Source organism: Orcinus orca, chromosome 11 (genome assembly GCF_937001465.1).
Source record: "Orcinus orca chromosome 11, mOrcOrc1.1, whole genome shotgun sequence".
Classification (NCBI taxonomy): Eukaryota; Metazoa; Chordata; class Mammalia; order Artiodactyla; family Delphinidae; genus Orcinus; species Orcinus orca.
This window is the reverse complement of record NC_064569.1, coordinates 21948710-21966095: the sequence shown is the minus strand read 5'-3', so window position 1 is coordinate 21966095 and position 17386 is coordinate 21948710. Positions and strand designations below refer to the sequence as shown.

At 42.1% G+C, this 17386-nt stretch overlaps 1 protein-coding gene across 3 annotated transcripts in view; it reads left to right on the top strand.

Moving 5' to 3' along the window:
• Positions 1-17386, top strand: part of ITPR2 (inositol 1,4,5-trisphosphate receptor type 2) — a 523758-nt gene that overhangs the window by 38507 nt on the left and 467865 nt on the right. For all 3 annotated transcript variants that reach the window (XR_004483814.2, XM_033430221.2, XM_004270904.3), the window contains exon 2: positions 6434-6504. Coding sequence is in view for 2 of the 3 variants with exons in the window: in XM_033430221.2 (XP_033286112.1) it covers positions 6434-6504 (71 nt within the window). In the remaining variant the exon portion in view is untranslated. The remainder of the gene's footprint in view (positions 1-6433; positions 6505-17386) is intronic.

Here is a 17386-nt window from a genome sequence, read left to right as displayed (position 1 = left end):
TGTTAAATAAATCAACGAAAAAATGAGACTTGCTTTCCCAAATATCTTTCCCTTTTTGATCTCAGTTCTTTCTTCTGGAACTAAATAGACTAAGTTTTCTTTTTCTGGAATGAACAAGACTGTTTCTCTCCAGTTCTTCCTCATATGGATATTTACCAAGGAACTCAACATCCTTTCATACACCCAAGTGTCAACATCCCCCTTAAATGTGATCCTGGAAGCTATTCACATGAGTCCAGATGTGCCCCCAGCAAGTGCAGGGGTCAGGGGACCGTTACCTCTTTCTTTCTGACACTACACTTACAGCTATGCAACCTAAGATTGCAGTAGCTTCCGTGGATTACTTCCTGATTCATTCTTGGCATGTTGTGCATTTGTGAGAATTTGTCCATTTCTTTCTGGTTGTCCATTTTATTGGCATAGAGTTGCTTGTAGTAATCTCTCATTGTCTTTTGTATTTCTGCAGTGTCAGTTGTTACTTCTCCTTCTTCATTTCTAATTCTATTGATTTGAGTCTTCTCCCTTTTTTCTTGATGAGTCTGGCTAATGGTTTATCAATTTTGTTTATCTTCTCAAAGAACCAGCTTTTAGTTTTATTGATCTTTGCTATTGTTTCCTTCATTTCTTTTTCATTCATTTCTGATCTGATCTTTATGATTTCTTTCTTTCTGCTAACTTTGGGCGTTTTTGTTCTTCTTTCTCTAATTGCTTTAGGTGCAAGTTTAGGTTGTTTATTCGAGATGTTTCCTGTTTCTTAAGGTAGGATTGTATGGCTATAAACTTCCCTCTCAGAACTGCTTTTGCTGCATCCCATAGGTTTTGGGTTGTCGTGTCTCCATTGTCATTTGTTTCTAGGTATGTTTTGATTTCCTCTTTGATTTCTTCAGTGATCACTTCGTTATTAAGTAGTGTATTGTTTAGCCTCTATGTGTTTGTATTTTTTACAGATCTTTTCCGGTAGTTGATATCTTGTCTCATAGCATTGTGGTCAGAAAAGATACTTGATACAATTTCAATTGTCTTAAATTTACCAAGGCTTGATTTGTGACCCAAGATATGATCTATCCTGGAGAATGTTCCATGAGCACTTGAGAAAAACGTGTATTCTGTTATTTTTGGATGGAATGTCCTATAAATATCAATTAAGTCCATCTTGTTTAATGTATCATTTAAAGCATGTGTTTCCTTATTTATTTTCATTTTGTATGTTCTGTCCATTGGTGAAAGTGGGGTGTTAAAGTCCCCTACTATGAATGTGTTACTGTCGATTTCCCCTTTTACGGCTGTTAGTATTTGCCTTATGTTGAGGTGCTCCTATGTTGGGTGCATAAATAGTTATAATTGTTATATCTTCTTCTTGGATCGATTCCTTGATCATTATGTAGTGTCCTTCTTTGTCTCTTCTAATAGCCTTTATTTTTAAGTCTATTTTGTCTGATATGAGAATTGATACTCCAGCTGTCTTTGGTTTCCATTTGCATGGAATATCTTTTTCCATCCCCTCACTTTCAGTCTGTATGTGTCTCTAGGTCTGAAGTGGGTCTCTTGCAGACAGCATATATATGGGTCTTGTTTTTGTATCCATTCAACCTGTCTGTGTCTTTTGGTGGGAGCATTTAATCCATTTACATTTAATGTAATTATTGACATGTATGTTCCTATTCCCATTTTTTTAATTGTTTTGGGTTTGTTATTGTAGGTCTTTTCCTTCTCTTGTGTTCCTTGCCTAGAGAAGATCCTTTAGCATTTGTTGTAAAGCTGGTTTGGTGGTGCTGAACTCTCTCAGCTTTTGCTTGTCTGTAAATGTTTTAATTTCTCCATCAAATGTTAATGAGATCCTTGCTGGGTAGAGTAATCTTGGTGGTAGGTGTTTCTCCTTCAGCATTTTAAATATGTCCTGCGAGTCCCTTCTGGCTTGCAGAATTTCTGCTGAAAGATCAGCTGTTAACCTTATGGGGATTCCCTCGTGTGTTATTTGTTGTTTTTCCCTTGGTGCTTTTTTTTTTTTTTTTTTTGGTGGTATGCGGACCTCTCACTGCTGTGGCCTCTCCTGCCGCAGAGCACAGGCTCCGGACGCACAGGCCCAGCGGCCACGGCTCACGGGCCCAGCCGCTCTGCGGCATGTGGGATCCTCCTGGACTGGGGCACGAACCTGCGTCCTCTGCATCAGCAGGCAGACTCCCAACCAGTGCGCCACCAGCGAAGCCCCCTTGCTGCTATTAATATGTTTTCTTTGTATTTAATTTTTGACAGTTTGATTAATATGTGTCTTGGCGTGTTTCTCCTTGGATTTATCCTGTATGGGACTCTCTGTGCTTCCTGGACTTGATTAAATATTTCCTTTCCCATATTAGGGAAGTTTTCAACTATAATCTCTTCAAATATCTTCTCAGTCCCTTTCTTTTTCTCTTCTTCTTCTGGAACCCCTATAATTTGAATGTTGGTGTGTTTAATGTTGTCCCAGAGGTCTCTGAGATTGTCCTCGGTTCTTTTCATTCTTTTTTCTTTATTCTGCTCTGCAGTAGTTATTTCCACTATTTTATCTTCCAGGTCACTATCCGTTCTTCTGCCTCAGTTATTCTGCTATTGATCCCTTCTAGAGTATTTTTAATTTCATTTATTGTGTTGTTCATTGTTGCTTGTTTCCTCTTTAGTTCTTCTAGGTCTTTGTTAAATGTTTCTTGCATTTTCTCTATTCTGTTTCCACGATTTTGGATCATCTTTACTATCATTATTCTGAATTCTTTTTCAGGTAGACTGTCTATTTCCTCTTCATTTGTTAGGTCTGGTGGGTTTTTATCTTGCTCCTTCATCTGCTGTGTGTTTTTCTGTCTTCTCATTTTGTTTATCTTACTGTGTTTGGGGTCTCCTTTTTGCAGGCTGCAGGTTGTTTTTGATGTCTGTCCCCAGTGGCTAAAGTTGGTTCAGTGGGTGTGTAGGCTTCCTGGTAGAGGGGACTTGTGCCTGTGTTCTGGTGGTTGAGGCTGGATCTTGTCTTTCTGGTGGGCAGGTCCACGTCTGGTGGTGTGTTTTTGGGTGTCTGTGGACTTAGTATGATGTTAGGCAGCCTCTCTGCTAATGGGTGGGGTTGTGTTCCTGTCTTGCTAGTTGTTTGGCATAGGATGTCCAGCACTGTAGCTTTCTGGTCGTTGAGTGAAGCTGGGTGTTGGTGTTGAGATGGAGATCTCTGGGAGATTTTCGCCGTTTGATATTACGTGGAGCTGGGAGGTCTCTTGTGGACCAGTGTCTGAAGTTGGCTCTCCCACCTCAGAGGCACAGCAGTGACTCCTGGCTGCAGCACCAAGAGCCTTTCATCCACATGTCTCAGAATAAAAGGGAGAAAAAGTAGAAAGAAAGAAAGAAAGAGGATAAAAGAAAATAAAATATAGTAAGATAAAATAAAATAAAGTTATTAAAATAAAAAATAATTAAGAAAAAATCTTTTAAAAAAGTAAAACAAAATAAACAAACAAAAAATCAACCAAAAAACGGACAGATAGAACCCTAGGACAAATGGTGAAAGCAAAGCTATACAGACAAAATGTCACACAGAAGCATACACATACACACTCACAAAAAGAGGAAAAGGGGAAAACATCATAAATCTTGCTCTCAAAGTCCACCTTCTCAATTTGGGATGATCCGTTGTCTATTCATGTATTCCACAGATGCAGGTACATCAAGTTGATTGTGGAGCTTTAATCTGCTGCTCCTGAGGCTGCTGGGAGAGATTTCCATTTCTCTTCTTTGTTCTCACAGCTCCCGGGGTTCAGCTTTGGATTTGGCCCTGCCTTTGCGTGTAGGTCGCTGGAGGGCGTCTGTTCCTCGCTCACATAGGACGGGGTTAAAGGAGCCGCTGATTCGGGGTCTCTGGCTCACTCAGGCAGGGGGCGAGGGAGGGGTACGAATGCGGGGCGAGCGTGCGGCGGCAGAGGCCAGCGGGACGTTGCACCAGCCTGAGGCGCGCCATGCGTTCTCCCGGAGGAGTTGACCCTGGATCCTGGGACCCTGGCAGTGGCGGCCTGCACAGGCTCCCCGGAAGGGAGGTGTGGATAGTGACCTGTGCTCGCACACAGGCTTCTTGGTGGCGGCAGCAGCAGCCTTAGCGTCTCATGCCCGTCTCTGGGGTCCGTGCTGATAGCCGCGGCTCGCGCCAGTCTCTGGAGCTCCTTTAAGCAGCACTCTTAATCCCCTCTCCTGGCGCACCAGGAAACAAAGAGGGAAGAAAAAGTCTCTTGCCTCTTCAGCAGGTCCAGACTTTTCCCCGGACTCCCTCCCGGCTAGCCGTGGCGCACTAGCCCCCTGCAGGCTGTGTTCACGCGTCCAACCCCAGTCCTCTCCCTGCGCTCCGACCGAAGACCGAACCTCAGCTCCCAGCCCCGCCCGCCCCGGCGGGTGAGCAGACAAGCCTCTCTGGCTGGTGAGTGCCGGTCGGCACCGATCCTCTGTGCGGGCACCTCTCGTCGCTTTGCCCTCCGCACCCCTGTTTTTTTTTTGATTATTATGTTTTGAATTCTTAACGTGTCCTAACTAATTAGAAAAGCTGACCTTTCCCTCACAGCATTTTTTAAAATTTAAATACTACGTTTTGACATTCTCAGGACTCTGAGGCTTTCACGTTCAGTGTTACAGCCTGATCGGATATTGTGGAGGTTTGGGTTTGCTTTCTCTTGACCCAATGTGACTTCCTGTTTCTAAGAAAACAATTTTAAAGACTCTTAAAAGGAATTTCGTGCATGCTTGGCAGCTCCTGTAGAAGCACATTTTAGTAAGCCAGTGTGAATGAAGTATATTAAAAAAATCAAAGAAAGAAGCATATTGCTTGATCAAATTAGCATTTTTTTTTTGTGGAAATTGGATCTCATAGAAAAATCCAGTGATTTAGGAAGTGGCTGCTTTTGTAACCCAAGAACTAAAAGTTTCATCTTGATTTGTGTAATCATCCTAGTTCAAGGGGACAGTGGGTCACGAATCGGGGTTTACTTTTTGCTGGAGTTAATGCATACTAGTGAGTCCGATTAATATGTTTTTTTTTTTTAAAAAAACAAAGTCACAACTGGGGCATCTCTCTTCAAACAAGCTCACAAATTTGGAGCTAATTCACATGCATTGTCACAATATTGTGGAGAAAACCCCAGTTACTTCCATCACTTGATCAATGGAAAAAATGAACATTAGTGAGTCTTTTGCTAGTCAGATATTACTCTGAGCAGGAGATTCACGCCTCCTGGCTCTCAGGTCAGAGATTCAGCTTCTCTGGGAATTGTCCTAGAAATTGGCTTCTCGTGAATATTTTAATAGGGGTATGTTTTTGTAACTAGATAGGTACTTTATTCATTTGAGTAATGTTTGCTGAGTACTCACTATGTGATAGGCACCTTTCTAGAGGCAGACAGTATGGTGAGGAATAAGGCAGGGAAAGTCCCTGATTTTATTTATCTTTTAAGCACTTGTATAAGGGCTTACTCTATGCCGGAAACTGTACTAGGTACTTTACAGATGTTAAATCATTTAATCCTCCTAACAATGCTGTGGGGTGGGTACTCTTATCCTTGTTTTGCAGGTGTAAAGAAGGAGGCTCAAAGTCACCTGGCTGGAAAGTGACCGAGCCAGGGTTGAACACAGGAGGAGTGCTCTTTACCGCACTGTGTGGTCATTCTGTAAGCCTGATCTCATAAGCTTACACATTCCTTATAAAAGCAAAACAAAACAACACACACCCACAGACACAAGAACATAAAACCTATGGGCAGGGCTTCCCTGGTGGCGCAGTGGTTGAGAGTCCGCCTGCCGATGCAAGGGACACGGGTTCGTGCCCTGGTCCGGGAAGATCCCACATGCCGCAGAGCGGCTGGGCCCATGAGCCATGGCCGCTGAGCCTGCGCGTCCGGAGACTGTGCTCCGCAAAGGGAGAAGCCACAACAGTGAGAGGCCCGCGTACGGCAAAACAAAAACAAAAACAAAAACCTATGAGCAGTCTGACCACTGTTAATGTTTTAGTGTCTCTGTTCCAATCCTCATCATATGTGTCTGTGTAGAGGGGGGTGTGTGTGTGTGTGTGTGTGTTTAAATGTATACAATACCTTATTGATTGGTTCCCACTTATTTTCACAACATATTATACATGTTTTGCAGGCCAGTGCTTTTAAAGAATAGAATTGTAACTAGCTCTACAGTGTTCCGTGGTTTGTCTATATCATGATTTCTCTAACCAGTTTCCTACCACTTAACAATGTTTCTTAATTTTGTATTTCATAAACCCTGCTTTAATTCATGTCCTCGTAACCAAATCCTTTTACAAATCCATGACTCTTCAAACATTTCTGAGTGAAGAATGGTATTAAAACTCTGTAAATATTTATGCGGTATCCACGTGCAGTCAGCGCTTTGTGAATATGACGATGTCAACATGTGAACATGCTTTTCCTTCCAGGCTAGTGGATGACAGATGTGTGGTGCACCCAGAGGCGGGGGACCTCGCCAACCCTCCCAAGAAGTTCCGAGGTAAGGAAGAGATGCTTACTTTATATTATGTGATCCAACTGGGGATACTTTTGTGTCTTAAAATAAGGAATGTTAGAACTTTATTCAGCGTGAAACTTTCAAATAGAAATATGTCCACTGAAAATTCTTTCAAAAATATCCCCATCATTTTTCTTCTTTTACACGTTGAAGGGTTGATACTGAAAGAATAGTTTCAAGTTTTGTTTTGCTGGACAATAGGCTGTGTGTTGAAAGGATATCTTGGTAATTAACTGTGAGAGGCCACTTTTCAAACCAGTAAATACAGCCGAATGATATGTGTTTATATATTTCCGTGTGAGTTGTACTATAAATGTCAGTGTTTCATTATCAACTCTTTAATTTATCTTTGTAAAATCTCCAGGATGGTGACGCTGATGTGTTAGCTTAGCTTTTAAAATGTCACTTTGGCTGGTAACTACCAAGTGTCTTAGAACTCCCTTGTAGGTATAATTTTAGAGACAGCATCATACTGTCAACTGAGAAATTGTTCATAGTAGGAGACTGATTATAACTGTTACAAGAGAAGGATTAATGGAACTTGCAGAGAATCATAGACAACTAAAACCAGTAATTAAGAGCTTGTGCAAATCAATTTCATAGTTTGTGTATACTTATAATAATAATTTAAAAAGAGCATTCATTTTGAATATACTGTGTAAACATTCCTCCTCACAATGATGAAAAGCAGGTTTAATAAGGGATACAGATCTAGAGAGAGAGTCAAAGGGATTTGCTAGAGCCCCAGACCCAACTCGGGATGTGCTCTCCCTGCAGTGGGGAAGGGAGATGCCTAATGTTTGGTACATGTTTCCCATGTTTCACTTTCTGTGATAGGCACTTTCTACGCAGTTCTTATAATAATATGCAAGAATATTGCATTTTCATCTTGCAGAGAGAGTGACTAGGACAGTAAATGTCCTTTGAGTGGAATTGGTCACTTAAAAAAAATTAATTAATTAATTAATTAATTTTTGGCTGTGTTGGGTCTTTGTTGCTGCACATGGGCTTTCTCTAGTTGCAGCAAGCAAGGGCTACTTTTTGTTGCGGTACATAAGCTTCTCATTGCGGTGGCCTCTCTTGTTGCAGAGCACGGGCTCTAGGTGCACGGGCTTCAGTAGTTGTGGCGTGCGGGCTCAGTAGTTGTGGCTCATGGGCTCTAGAGCGCAGGCTCAGTAGTTGTGGCGCATGGGCTTAGTTGCTCTGCAGCATGTGGGATCTTCCCGGACCAGGGCTCGAACCCGTGTCCCCTGCAGTGGCAGGTGGATTCTTAACCACTGCACCACGAGGGAAGTCCCGAAATTGGTCACTTTGAATAAGTGATCCAGATGTCTCCCCAGGTGGAAAAATTAGCAGAAAGAAGGCTGTGGGGGATACACCACCCATTAGAAGCACCCGTAACAATGCTCAGTGGGGACACTCCCCCAGCCCTGGGCACGTGAGGTGTTCTCAACTATACACAGTTCCCACCGAGGATGGACTCACAGTAGAAACTACATGAAGGAGAGTCAGCAGTTGTGGCAAACAAGATGCGAAGTGCTCCGGGACACCTTGCCAGACGCTGTGCAGTGTGTGGAAATGATTTCAGAGACAGAAGAGGCTAGAGGAGCCTAATGGAAGAATGGGCAATATGAAAAGGAAGATATAGGTTCTAAAGAGCGTGAACTAGCTATTATATAAAAATGAGGAGACAGTGTTATAGAAAAGAGAGCTGAGGAAATTACCCAGAATGCAGTGCAGAGGAAAGTTTGAACAAGTCATTAAAAGCTTGGAGGAGGGACTGAGAAGATCCAGCAGCATCTAATCGAATTCTAGAAGGAGAGGCTGGAGCGCATGAGAATGAGGCAACATGTAAAGAGATATGGGCGAGAACCTTCCTAAATTGTAGAAAACCACTGTTCTTCAGGTAGAAGAGACACACTGAGTTCAGAGTAGGGATGATAAGCAAATCGAGATCCACAGACACTCCTTTGTGCACTGTAGGATGATAAAGATAAAAAGTTTCAAAAGCGAACTGGGACAACAAATCAGCATTTGTAACAGAAAAAAGCTTGGGGTCCGGGTTTTAACTGCACTTTCGCTGGCTGTGTCATCTTAAGTAGGTCACCCAGCCACTTAGCGTCTCAGAGGACATCTGTCATTGGCTGCTGAGACCAGGGCTCTATAAAAACAAGAATAATCTTACCACACAAGGCTTTGTGAGGCTTGGAATCTTTCCAGAGAATAAATGTAAAAGTGTTTTAAGTCATTATACAAATGGTAGCTAACTTATAATAGGCATAATGTATTTCCTTTAAACATATTTGACTCTGCTCTTGCATTATAACCTCTTCAAGGGAAGGATTTTATTTATTTATTTTTTGTGTGTGTTTCCCAGGCACAGAGGTTTGCCCATAGTAGACATCCAAAAAAAAAAAAAAAAAAAAGGCATTAGATGCTTGTGGGTGGGAGACCCAAACTTTCCCTGGGATCGTGTGAAACAGCTTGGTTCCCAGGGGTGCTTCACGGCCACGAGCTTGGGTAGCCTTATTCCTCTGTCAGTCAGGGAGGTTAATCTGTCAAAGATAAACCTTCAGGTTTTGTGGCTGCCTTTTTTCTTTTAGATATTTGACTGTATCTGAGGGAACTCTGCGGTAACAGCTCTGTACCCAGTAGGTAATAATACACAGATACTTGGTGTCATATGATTCAGCGGGCGCTGGTTCAAAGTATGAATCACTCAGGTGCTCCGTCCGCCCCTGGAAGGCTGGCTTTTCCTGTAATCTAATACTTTAGGTCATTGTCCTTGCTAGTTTGCTCTCATTTTCTACCTCTAGTTTAAGACTAAGCCATTTGTCTCACTCCACTCATCATTGGAGAAGGAGGGTATCTTCCTGTTGGAGATTCAAGGTTCCCTTTTATCTTAAAGCTCCGACTCTTCTCTGATTCTTGGAAGCCCATCCTAACGGAGCCCCGGAGGAGGATTCCCTGAGACGGGCTTGTCTCTGCCCTGACCTTCACACTGCTCGGCAGCTATAAGCAAACCTTGTTTTCCCCAATGCTGTATCCTTTCTCATACCTTGTGTTTTTGCAGCTTCACTCTTCTCTTCCTGAATGTATTTCTCCTGTTCCCTTTGGCTGTAAAAGCCATCACTTTTTCATAGATTTGCCTTCCAAGATCACCGCTCCTGCATTTCCAGACTCCTCTGCTAGGTTTCCAGAGCCACCCTCCTTTCTTGTTACTTTTCAGATAATGTGAAGAAACTATAGTGTATCAGAAACTATAGTTCAGCTGCCCCTCAGTTCCTCTTGCCTTAGCCAAACGATGTTCTGAAATTAATTTGAAAAGATTTTTATTTTTCATACTCACTTTATGATTTGTTCAAGTGAATCATAAAATCTTAGAGCTTTAGCCAATTAAAAGTAAATCTAGTACAGTTCCCCACTTTTTTGAATGAGGCGCCAGAGTTTGAAAGAGGTTAACATGTCTCCTCAATACACAAAATTGTACGAGAAGTGCTCCTTTGACTGTGTCATACTGCCTCTCATGAACAGAGGAAATGAAGTTTTAACAAACAAACAACTTCCCAAGGGTTATTTAAAACCTGGCGGATGGAGAGCTATTTTCAGTAGAAACCACCCAATCGGAATAGTATTAACCGAAGCATATTGGCTTTCTCTTAAGTGAGTGCAAAATTATTTTCATGATCAAATATTCTCTCATTTTTAAAGATCAACTTTAAACTTTGGAATACATTTTTATTTATTTATTTATAAATATTTATTTATTTTATTTATTTATTGTGGCTGCGCTGGGTCTTATTTGAGGCCTGCAGCCTTCTTAGTTGTGGCATGCATGTGGGATCTAGTTTCCCGACCAGGGATCGAACCTAGGCCCCCTGCATTGGGAGTGTGCAGTCTTACCCACTGGACCACCAGGGAGGTCCCTGGAATACAGTTAGATGTAAGAGGAGTCGTGAAGGTAGTATAGAAACTTCCCTTCCATCCAGTTTCCCCTGTGTTAGCATCTTACATAACCATGGTACATTTGTCAAAACCAAGAAATTACCATTTGTACATTCCTATTGACTAAATTCCAGGCTTCCTTCGCATGTCACCAGTTTTCCATTGTCCTTTCCCCATCATCCCATCCAGGATCCCACGTGCCGTTAGTCATCATGGCTCCTTAGTCTCCTCTGGCCTGTGACACTTGCTTAGTCTTTCCTTGTATTTTTTCTATGGCCTTGATACTTTTGAAGGGTACTGGCCGGGTATTTTGTAGAATGTCCCTTGGTTTCGGTCTGGCTGATGTTTTTGTCATGATTAGAGTGGGGCTTAGGTTTTGAGAAGGAATGGCACTGAGGTTAACTGCCCTTCTCCTTGCCTTGTACAGGGGCACATATTATCAACACGATTCATCAGTGGTCCTGTTTTTTGATATACAATTTAACCCTCTTCCCCCACACTAAATTATAGCAGTCATTTTTGTTGACTTTATATTCTTCTCATTTTTCTTTTTTTTCTCCTAGTTCTTTTATGCACGTACATCTCCCCCTGTTCTCTAGAAAACCCTGGTGTAGATTTTTCCAAAAGTTTGTGTGTATTAATACATGTGCAGTTTCTATTAGGAGGAGAAACTGATCTAAATCAAAACAAGGGAGGTTTGTGTGTCCTTTTATTACCATCAGGGTGATAAAACACAGAAGTAATGCAGAAGCCCGGTGGCCACTCCCCAGGCGGGCTGAGGAAAGCAGAGACAGCTCCTTTTCTTGGTTGATTAGATAGTTCACAGCCTTGGGCCATTTGGTCTTGAAATTTCCAACTCTGAGACTCTGTGGTCATTTGACACGTGACTGTTTCCTAATCCGCTAACCCTACCAAGTGGCTGCTTCTGGAAAGCAAAAAGTCATTCTGAGGCAATAAGTTAGAATGCTTCAGGAGCTAAAACAGAGACTTTCTCTGCTGTGCGGTGCCACACGAAAGCAGGTAGTGAGTTTCAGGGACTTGGGAGAACACTGACAAGACCATTTCTTTAACTCAGTTCCTTCTCTGCATATAATTCCGGGAAGTTGTCTTGAAGGCTGGCACTCTTACCTTTTGGCTCTACTCATGGAGGTTATACACTTAAAAGCATCTGTGAAAAAGCCATCCAGCTAGGTAGTAGCTTCGACTTTTTATGTAGTTGAACATGTCAGTCTTGTCTAGCACAGTAGTCCTCTGGTATGAGCCAATTATAAATACTTCCTCTACCAGCTTAACAATTGCTTTATTGTATTTCTTCAGATTTGATGTTAGTGTAAATTTTTTGGGATGAAGACTGAAACTGTTTCAGGTTTGAAGTTACTACCATTTATCGAGCATTTAATACATGCTACACTGGGCTCAGGGCTTCCTGTGCATTAATGTTTAGTCATCACAATAACCCTATAAAGTAGAAATTGTTGCTCTCCCAATTTTGCAGTTGGACAGTTCAGTATAAAGAAAGTATACAACCGTTTTAAGGTCGCTGAGCTTATTAGTGGTAGAGTTGGGAGTCAAAACGAGTTTGTCTGACTCCAGAGCTGTTTGTTTTGAACCACTATACCATACTGTCTATTGAATAATGCCCTCCGGTAAATTCTGCCTGTTGGTCCAGTAAAGCCACACAGATTCCATCTAATCCCTCTTCCACACAGTGGAGCTTTAAGTATTTATTTAGAACGATTATATTCCTGTAGGTCTTTTCTTCTACCGTCTTAATTAAAAAAAATTCTTTCACCTGTTGCCAGCTACAGATTCTTCAGTGATTTCTCTAGTCTTCATCGCACTGCTGTGTTTGGTTTCTGGTTAGGCTCCTGTTTGTCAAATTAATTCTTAGCGGTGTAGAAAGAACTGAACATAGTACATTTGGGTGCAGTCCGATGAGACTCTCCCTCTTTTTTGGATGCCACACTTGCAGCCCAAGAGTCCTGAGTAGGACTCCCTAACTCAGCTGTTAGTCAACCCAAACTCCTGAGGCTTTTTCATTCGCATCTCTGGACCCTTGTTTCCCTCCTTGTGTGCTGCATAATTGGTATTTTGGAACCAAGCGGAGAATTGGCTACTTTCATCTTTTTAGCATTGGTCATTGTTCTAACCTGCCAAGCTTCCTCTTTCTCTCTCCCTTTTTCGATCTTAACTCTCATCCACGTTATTTATTCAAATGCCCAGCCTCATGACATCTTGAAATTTAAGTGGATAAAAGGGATATATGTGGGCTTTCCTGGTGGCGTAGTGGTTGAGAGTCCGCCTGCCGATGCAGGGGACGCGGGTTCGTGGCCCGGTCTGGGAGGATCCCACATACCGTGGAGCGGCTGGGCTCGTGAGCCATGGCCGCTGAGCCTGCACATCGGGAGCCTGTGCTCCGTAACGGGAGAGGCTGCAGCAGTGAGAGGCCCGCGTACCGCAAAAAAAAAAAAAGAAAAAGGGATATATGTGATACTCTCCTTTCATGTGTTCTTCTAGTGTGATTGGATATATCTGAAGAGAAATAGATTAGGACTGTGTTAGTTGGAGCATCTACACATTCGACCCTGGAAGATGTGGATGGAGCGAATTACTTTGGGAGGTGGTCCTGGGAAGCGTGAGTGAGGGAGTGAAGGAGAGTCAGCCTCATGGAATGAAAGTCAGTAAAGTGTGAATAAGCCCCGCCACTGTGGCAGCTGGAACTCAGTCCTGCAGGGCCCTGGGAGAAACTACGAGGAACGTGCTTCAGAATCTCCTACCCAAGGGCGGAAAGGCTGGGACCAGCTTCCATCCTCTGTGGGTTGAGTTGTCACCCCCCTCCCACACAGACATCTGGACTGCTGCTGCTTGCAGCTGAGCAAGTTCTTCAAGTGTCAGGGAAGCCCTCATGAGGACAAGAGGAGAGATGCGGGAGCTTAAGCTTGGAACCTGCCCACAGGCTGGGATCCACTGTGGTGTCAGTGAACTTGGGCCCGAGGACGCGGTCACAGTACTGTGCGTGCTCAGAATTTGCACTCGTTTCTTTAGTTGAAAGACCTGCAATTAGACTGCCAAGTGTTTGAGGGCAAGACTGTGTTCTGTTGAATTCCCAAGATCAAGAACAGTGTTTTCAATATCACTGGGGCTGACTTAATTTTTGTTGAATTAATAAATAAATGTTTTTCTAGAAAAAAATTATAATTCTTAAAGGCAATATAATTTCAGTTTTTTTGTCACATGCTTTTTTTGGAGGTCTTAATACTACCCAGCATGTAACATAGTTGTTAGCTGATTACTTCATTTATGAGAAGGCAATGTATAGACCTGTTATAGTATTACAGTTTTGTATTCTAGGCCTCTAAATTTCAGCTTATTGGTGTTAAATGTGCATTCTAACATATAAATCTGTAGTGTGAATAGCAGAAGAGGAAAACTTCTACATGCGTTAAGTGAAGTTCTTTTAGGTTGTAGTGTTTTGTGGTTTGCTGCTACTCAGAGAAGTTTAGAAAATTGCAGTGGATTTCCAAGACAGAAATTACAAAATTTATTAACAAATGTCTTTAAAACTCTCCAGTTCAATGTTATTGCTGTGTTGATTCTGTGTATTTATGGTAATCATATTAAGAACCTTCCACAGCTTATTATTAAAGTCTTAAGTGGCAGTGGAAATGGGGTAATAAGTTTATTCTTTTCAGTGAGGTTTCAGAGAAGACCCAAAGGATGAAATGAAAACAGATTGCTTTGCTTCTTTGCTTCTTCTGTTGAAGCTAGTCAGGGTTGTAAAAGGGCTTGTACTTTAAAATACCTTAGTCTCTATTGGAGGGGAGTTGCTGTGGTTTTGAATGGTCAAATAAGACTACCTTGGAAATCTAATCACCTGCTGTTTAGGGCTGCCCTCATACAATTAATTGAATATCTAAACTATATATGTGCTGTATGAACTTTGATTGATTTGTGGCTTTGACTTGTGAAGTTTAATGTTCTCCTTGAAGAGTGAAAAGTAATGGGCAGAAAATTAACACTTGTGATGTACGTGGTTTAGTGGTGTTAGAACAACTCCCTTGCTTACTGATCGTGTATCCATGGGCCGATTTTCCTGAGCTGGGGGCTCGTGTGTTAAAATCTCCCTTCTAATATTGTGTATGAAATTAAATATGTGTCTAAATTTTTTGCAAGTACTGAATAAATGCCTTTTGTCTGTGAACACTTTAACTTCATAACCAAGATGGCTCTTTCTAAGAATAGAAAGTCCTAAGTATTGGAATTCTTAACTTTGAGTGCTTTTGATGGCCTTTATCCATGTTACCTTACTTAATTCTTAATAGCCCCATTTTACAAATTTGGAAACCACACTGTGGAGAAGTAAAGTTAACATGCTCAAGGCCTCACAGTTGGTAGGTGGCGAGGCAGGCTTATTTGAAGCTGGCGTTTTCACACTGTAAGATCTTGATAAATTTAGTAGAGATTTGTTGGTTATCCACTCTGTGCAGTGCAGTGTGTGAACTAGTTACTAAGGTTCAAATGAATCATAAACGAATGCTGCTCTCAAGGAATTTATAATCTACTGAGGGAGATAAGATATGTTTATAAATAATTGCAACCCAAGGTAGACAATGATAAGGGCTAAATAAAAAGTTGTGGTAAAGGTATGGTGGGAGGATGGAGATTTTAATTTCCTGTTCTGAGAGATGAGAAAAGCTTCTTAATTAAGATAGCAATTGACCTGTAACTTGAAAGATTGGTGCCTGCAGGGAAGGGACATCTAGGCTTTTCAGGCCAAGTATTCACCTTTTCATGAAAGTAGCTCCTAGGGTAATGATTGGTACGCAGAGTTAAATTGCATTTCCCTTTTAAACAGTAACAGAATGTTTGGTAGTTTTTCAAGTACAATACTGAGATGAAAGTGCCAAGCCATTACCCCAATAAATTTGGTCTTCTGCAGGAGATAGACAAGTAAAGCAATGATAACTAAATGTGACCAGGGCTACTCTGTTACCACTGAGGCTAATCACTGACATTTATTTAGTCCTTACTATATGTCAGGTGATGTCTGCAATGCTTTACATTCTATTAATCCATTTAATCCTTATGCAACCCTAAGTGGTATGTATTTTTTTTTTGCGGTACGTGGGCCTCTCACTGTTGTGGCCTCTCCCGTTGTGGAGCACAGGCTCCGGACGCACAGGCTCGGCGGCCATGGCTCATGGGCCCAGCCGCTCCGCGGCATGTGGGATCTTCCCGGACTGGGTCACGAACCCGTGTCCCCTGCATCGGCAGGTGGACTCTCAACCACTGCGCCACCAGGGAAGCCCAGTGGTATGTATTTTTATTAAGATATTATTATTAGCTGCATGTACTAGATAAGGCGCTGTAATAGAAATAAAACAACAACAACAAAAACCAATGGCTTATATAAGATAGAAGTTTATTTCACTTAATAGCGCCTAGATGAGTAATCCAGAACCATCTTGCCACTCTACTCTCTTCAACATGTGTTTCCAAAGTTGCTTCAATAGTTACTACTTCTCAGTCAGTAGAAAGGGAGCAAGAGGAATCCAGAGCAAGTACTTCTTCTTTAAGGAGGACTTCTGGAATTGCGTATATTACTCCTACTCATATGCCATAGTCACATAGTATATTGGGTTGAATGGCTGTCTGCTGAAAGATAAGTCCGTGTCCTAACACCTAGACGCTGTGAATGTTACTTTCATAGGAAAAAGAGACTTTGCAAATGTAATTAAGTTAAGGATCTTGAAATGAGATCACCCTTGATTACCCAGGTGGGCCCCAAATCCAATGACAAATGACTTTATAAGAGACAAAAGAGGGGGAGACACACACATAGAGGAGAGGCCTTGTGAAGACAGAGACAGAGAATGGAGTTATGTGGCCACAAGCCAAGGAACACCAGGAGCCACCAGAAGCTGGAAGAGGCAAGAGAGGATTCTCTCCTAGAGCCTTCAGAGGGAACACGGCCCTGCCGACACCTTGACTTTGGACTTCGGTCTTTGAGAACTACAGGAGAATAAATGTCGGTTGTTTTAAGCCACCAAGTTTGCTGATTTGTTACGGCAGCCACGGGAAACTCATACACATAGTTACATCTGCTGCAAGGAGGCTGAGGAATGTGATGGTTAGTGGGCTGGCCATGTGCCTACCTAGAATTCAGGAGTTCTGTCATCTAAAGGAAGAAGAGAATGGATACTGGAGGGTTGAGGGAAGGGTAACATTCTCTGCCACATCCCATTCTATTGAGGAAATTGAGGTACAATACAATGAAGTTAAGTAACTTGACAAAGGTCATATAACTAGTAAGAAGCAAAGGATTGGTTGAAATCCAGACACTTAACCACTAATTATACTGTCTTAAGTCCCAAAGGGCTGTGGAAGTAAGAGAAGAGGATTATAATTGCCTTGGGAGTTTAGAAGAAGCATGGAGGTGAGCTGGAGCTATGGAAGAATGGGCAGTTGTTAATCCGGTGGAAAGGAGAGGGTTGGGGAGAAATAGGCACAGGGGTGTGGAGTAGCATGACCCATTTGTGGTTGTGGCTTTTAGGAATGTTAAAAGCTGAGGAGAATGTGGAAGAGTGGCAGAGGTGAGCTTGGAGGAGAGTCCAGATGCCCAATGGTCTTGTATGCTGAGGCAGTTAATTTTTATGTCAAAGATAGTGGAGCACAATTAAAGACTTTTAAGCTGGGCTATGACATGAGCAGAATTGAAATTTTGAAAGACGATTTTCTTATATGGAGAGATGGAAAATGTAGGATGGGATGTCAACTAAGAGACTGTTAAAAAAGTTCAGAATATGATAAGGGACTAAGTAGCTAGAAATTTAACTATATTAGGAATTGATGACTACTTGTATGTGGGAGTGTGGTGGAAGGTCGAGGTGAGGGAGAGGACGCATCCTAGAATTCCCCC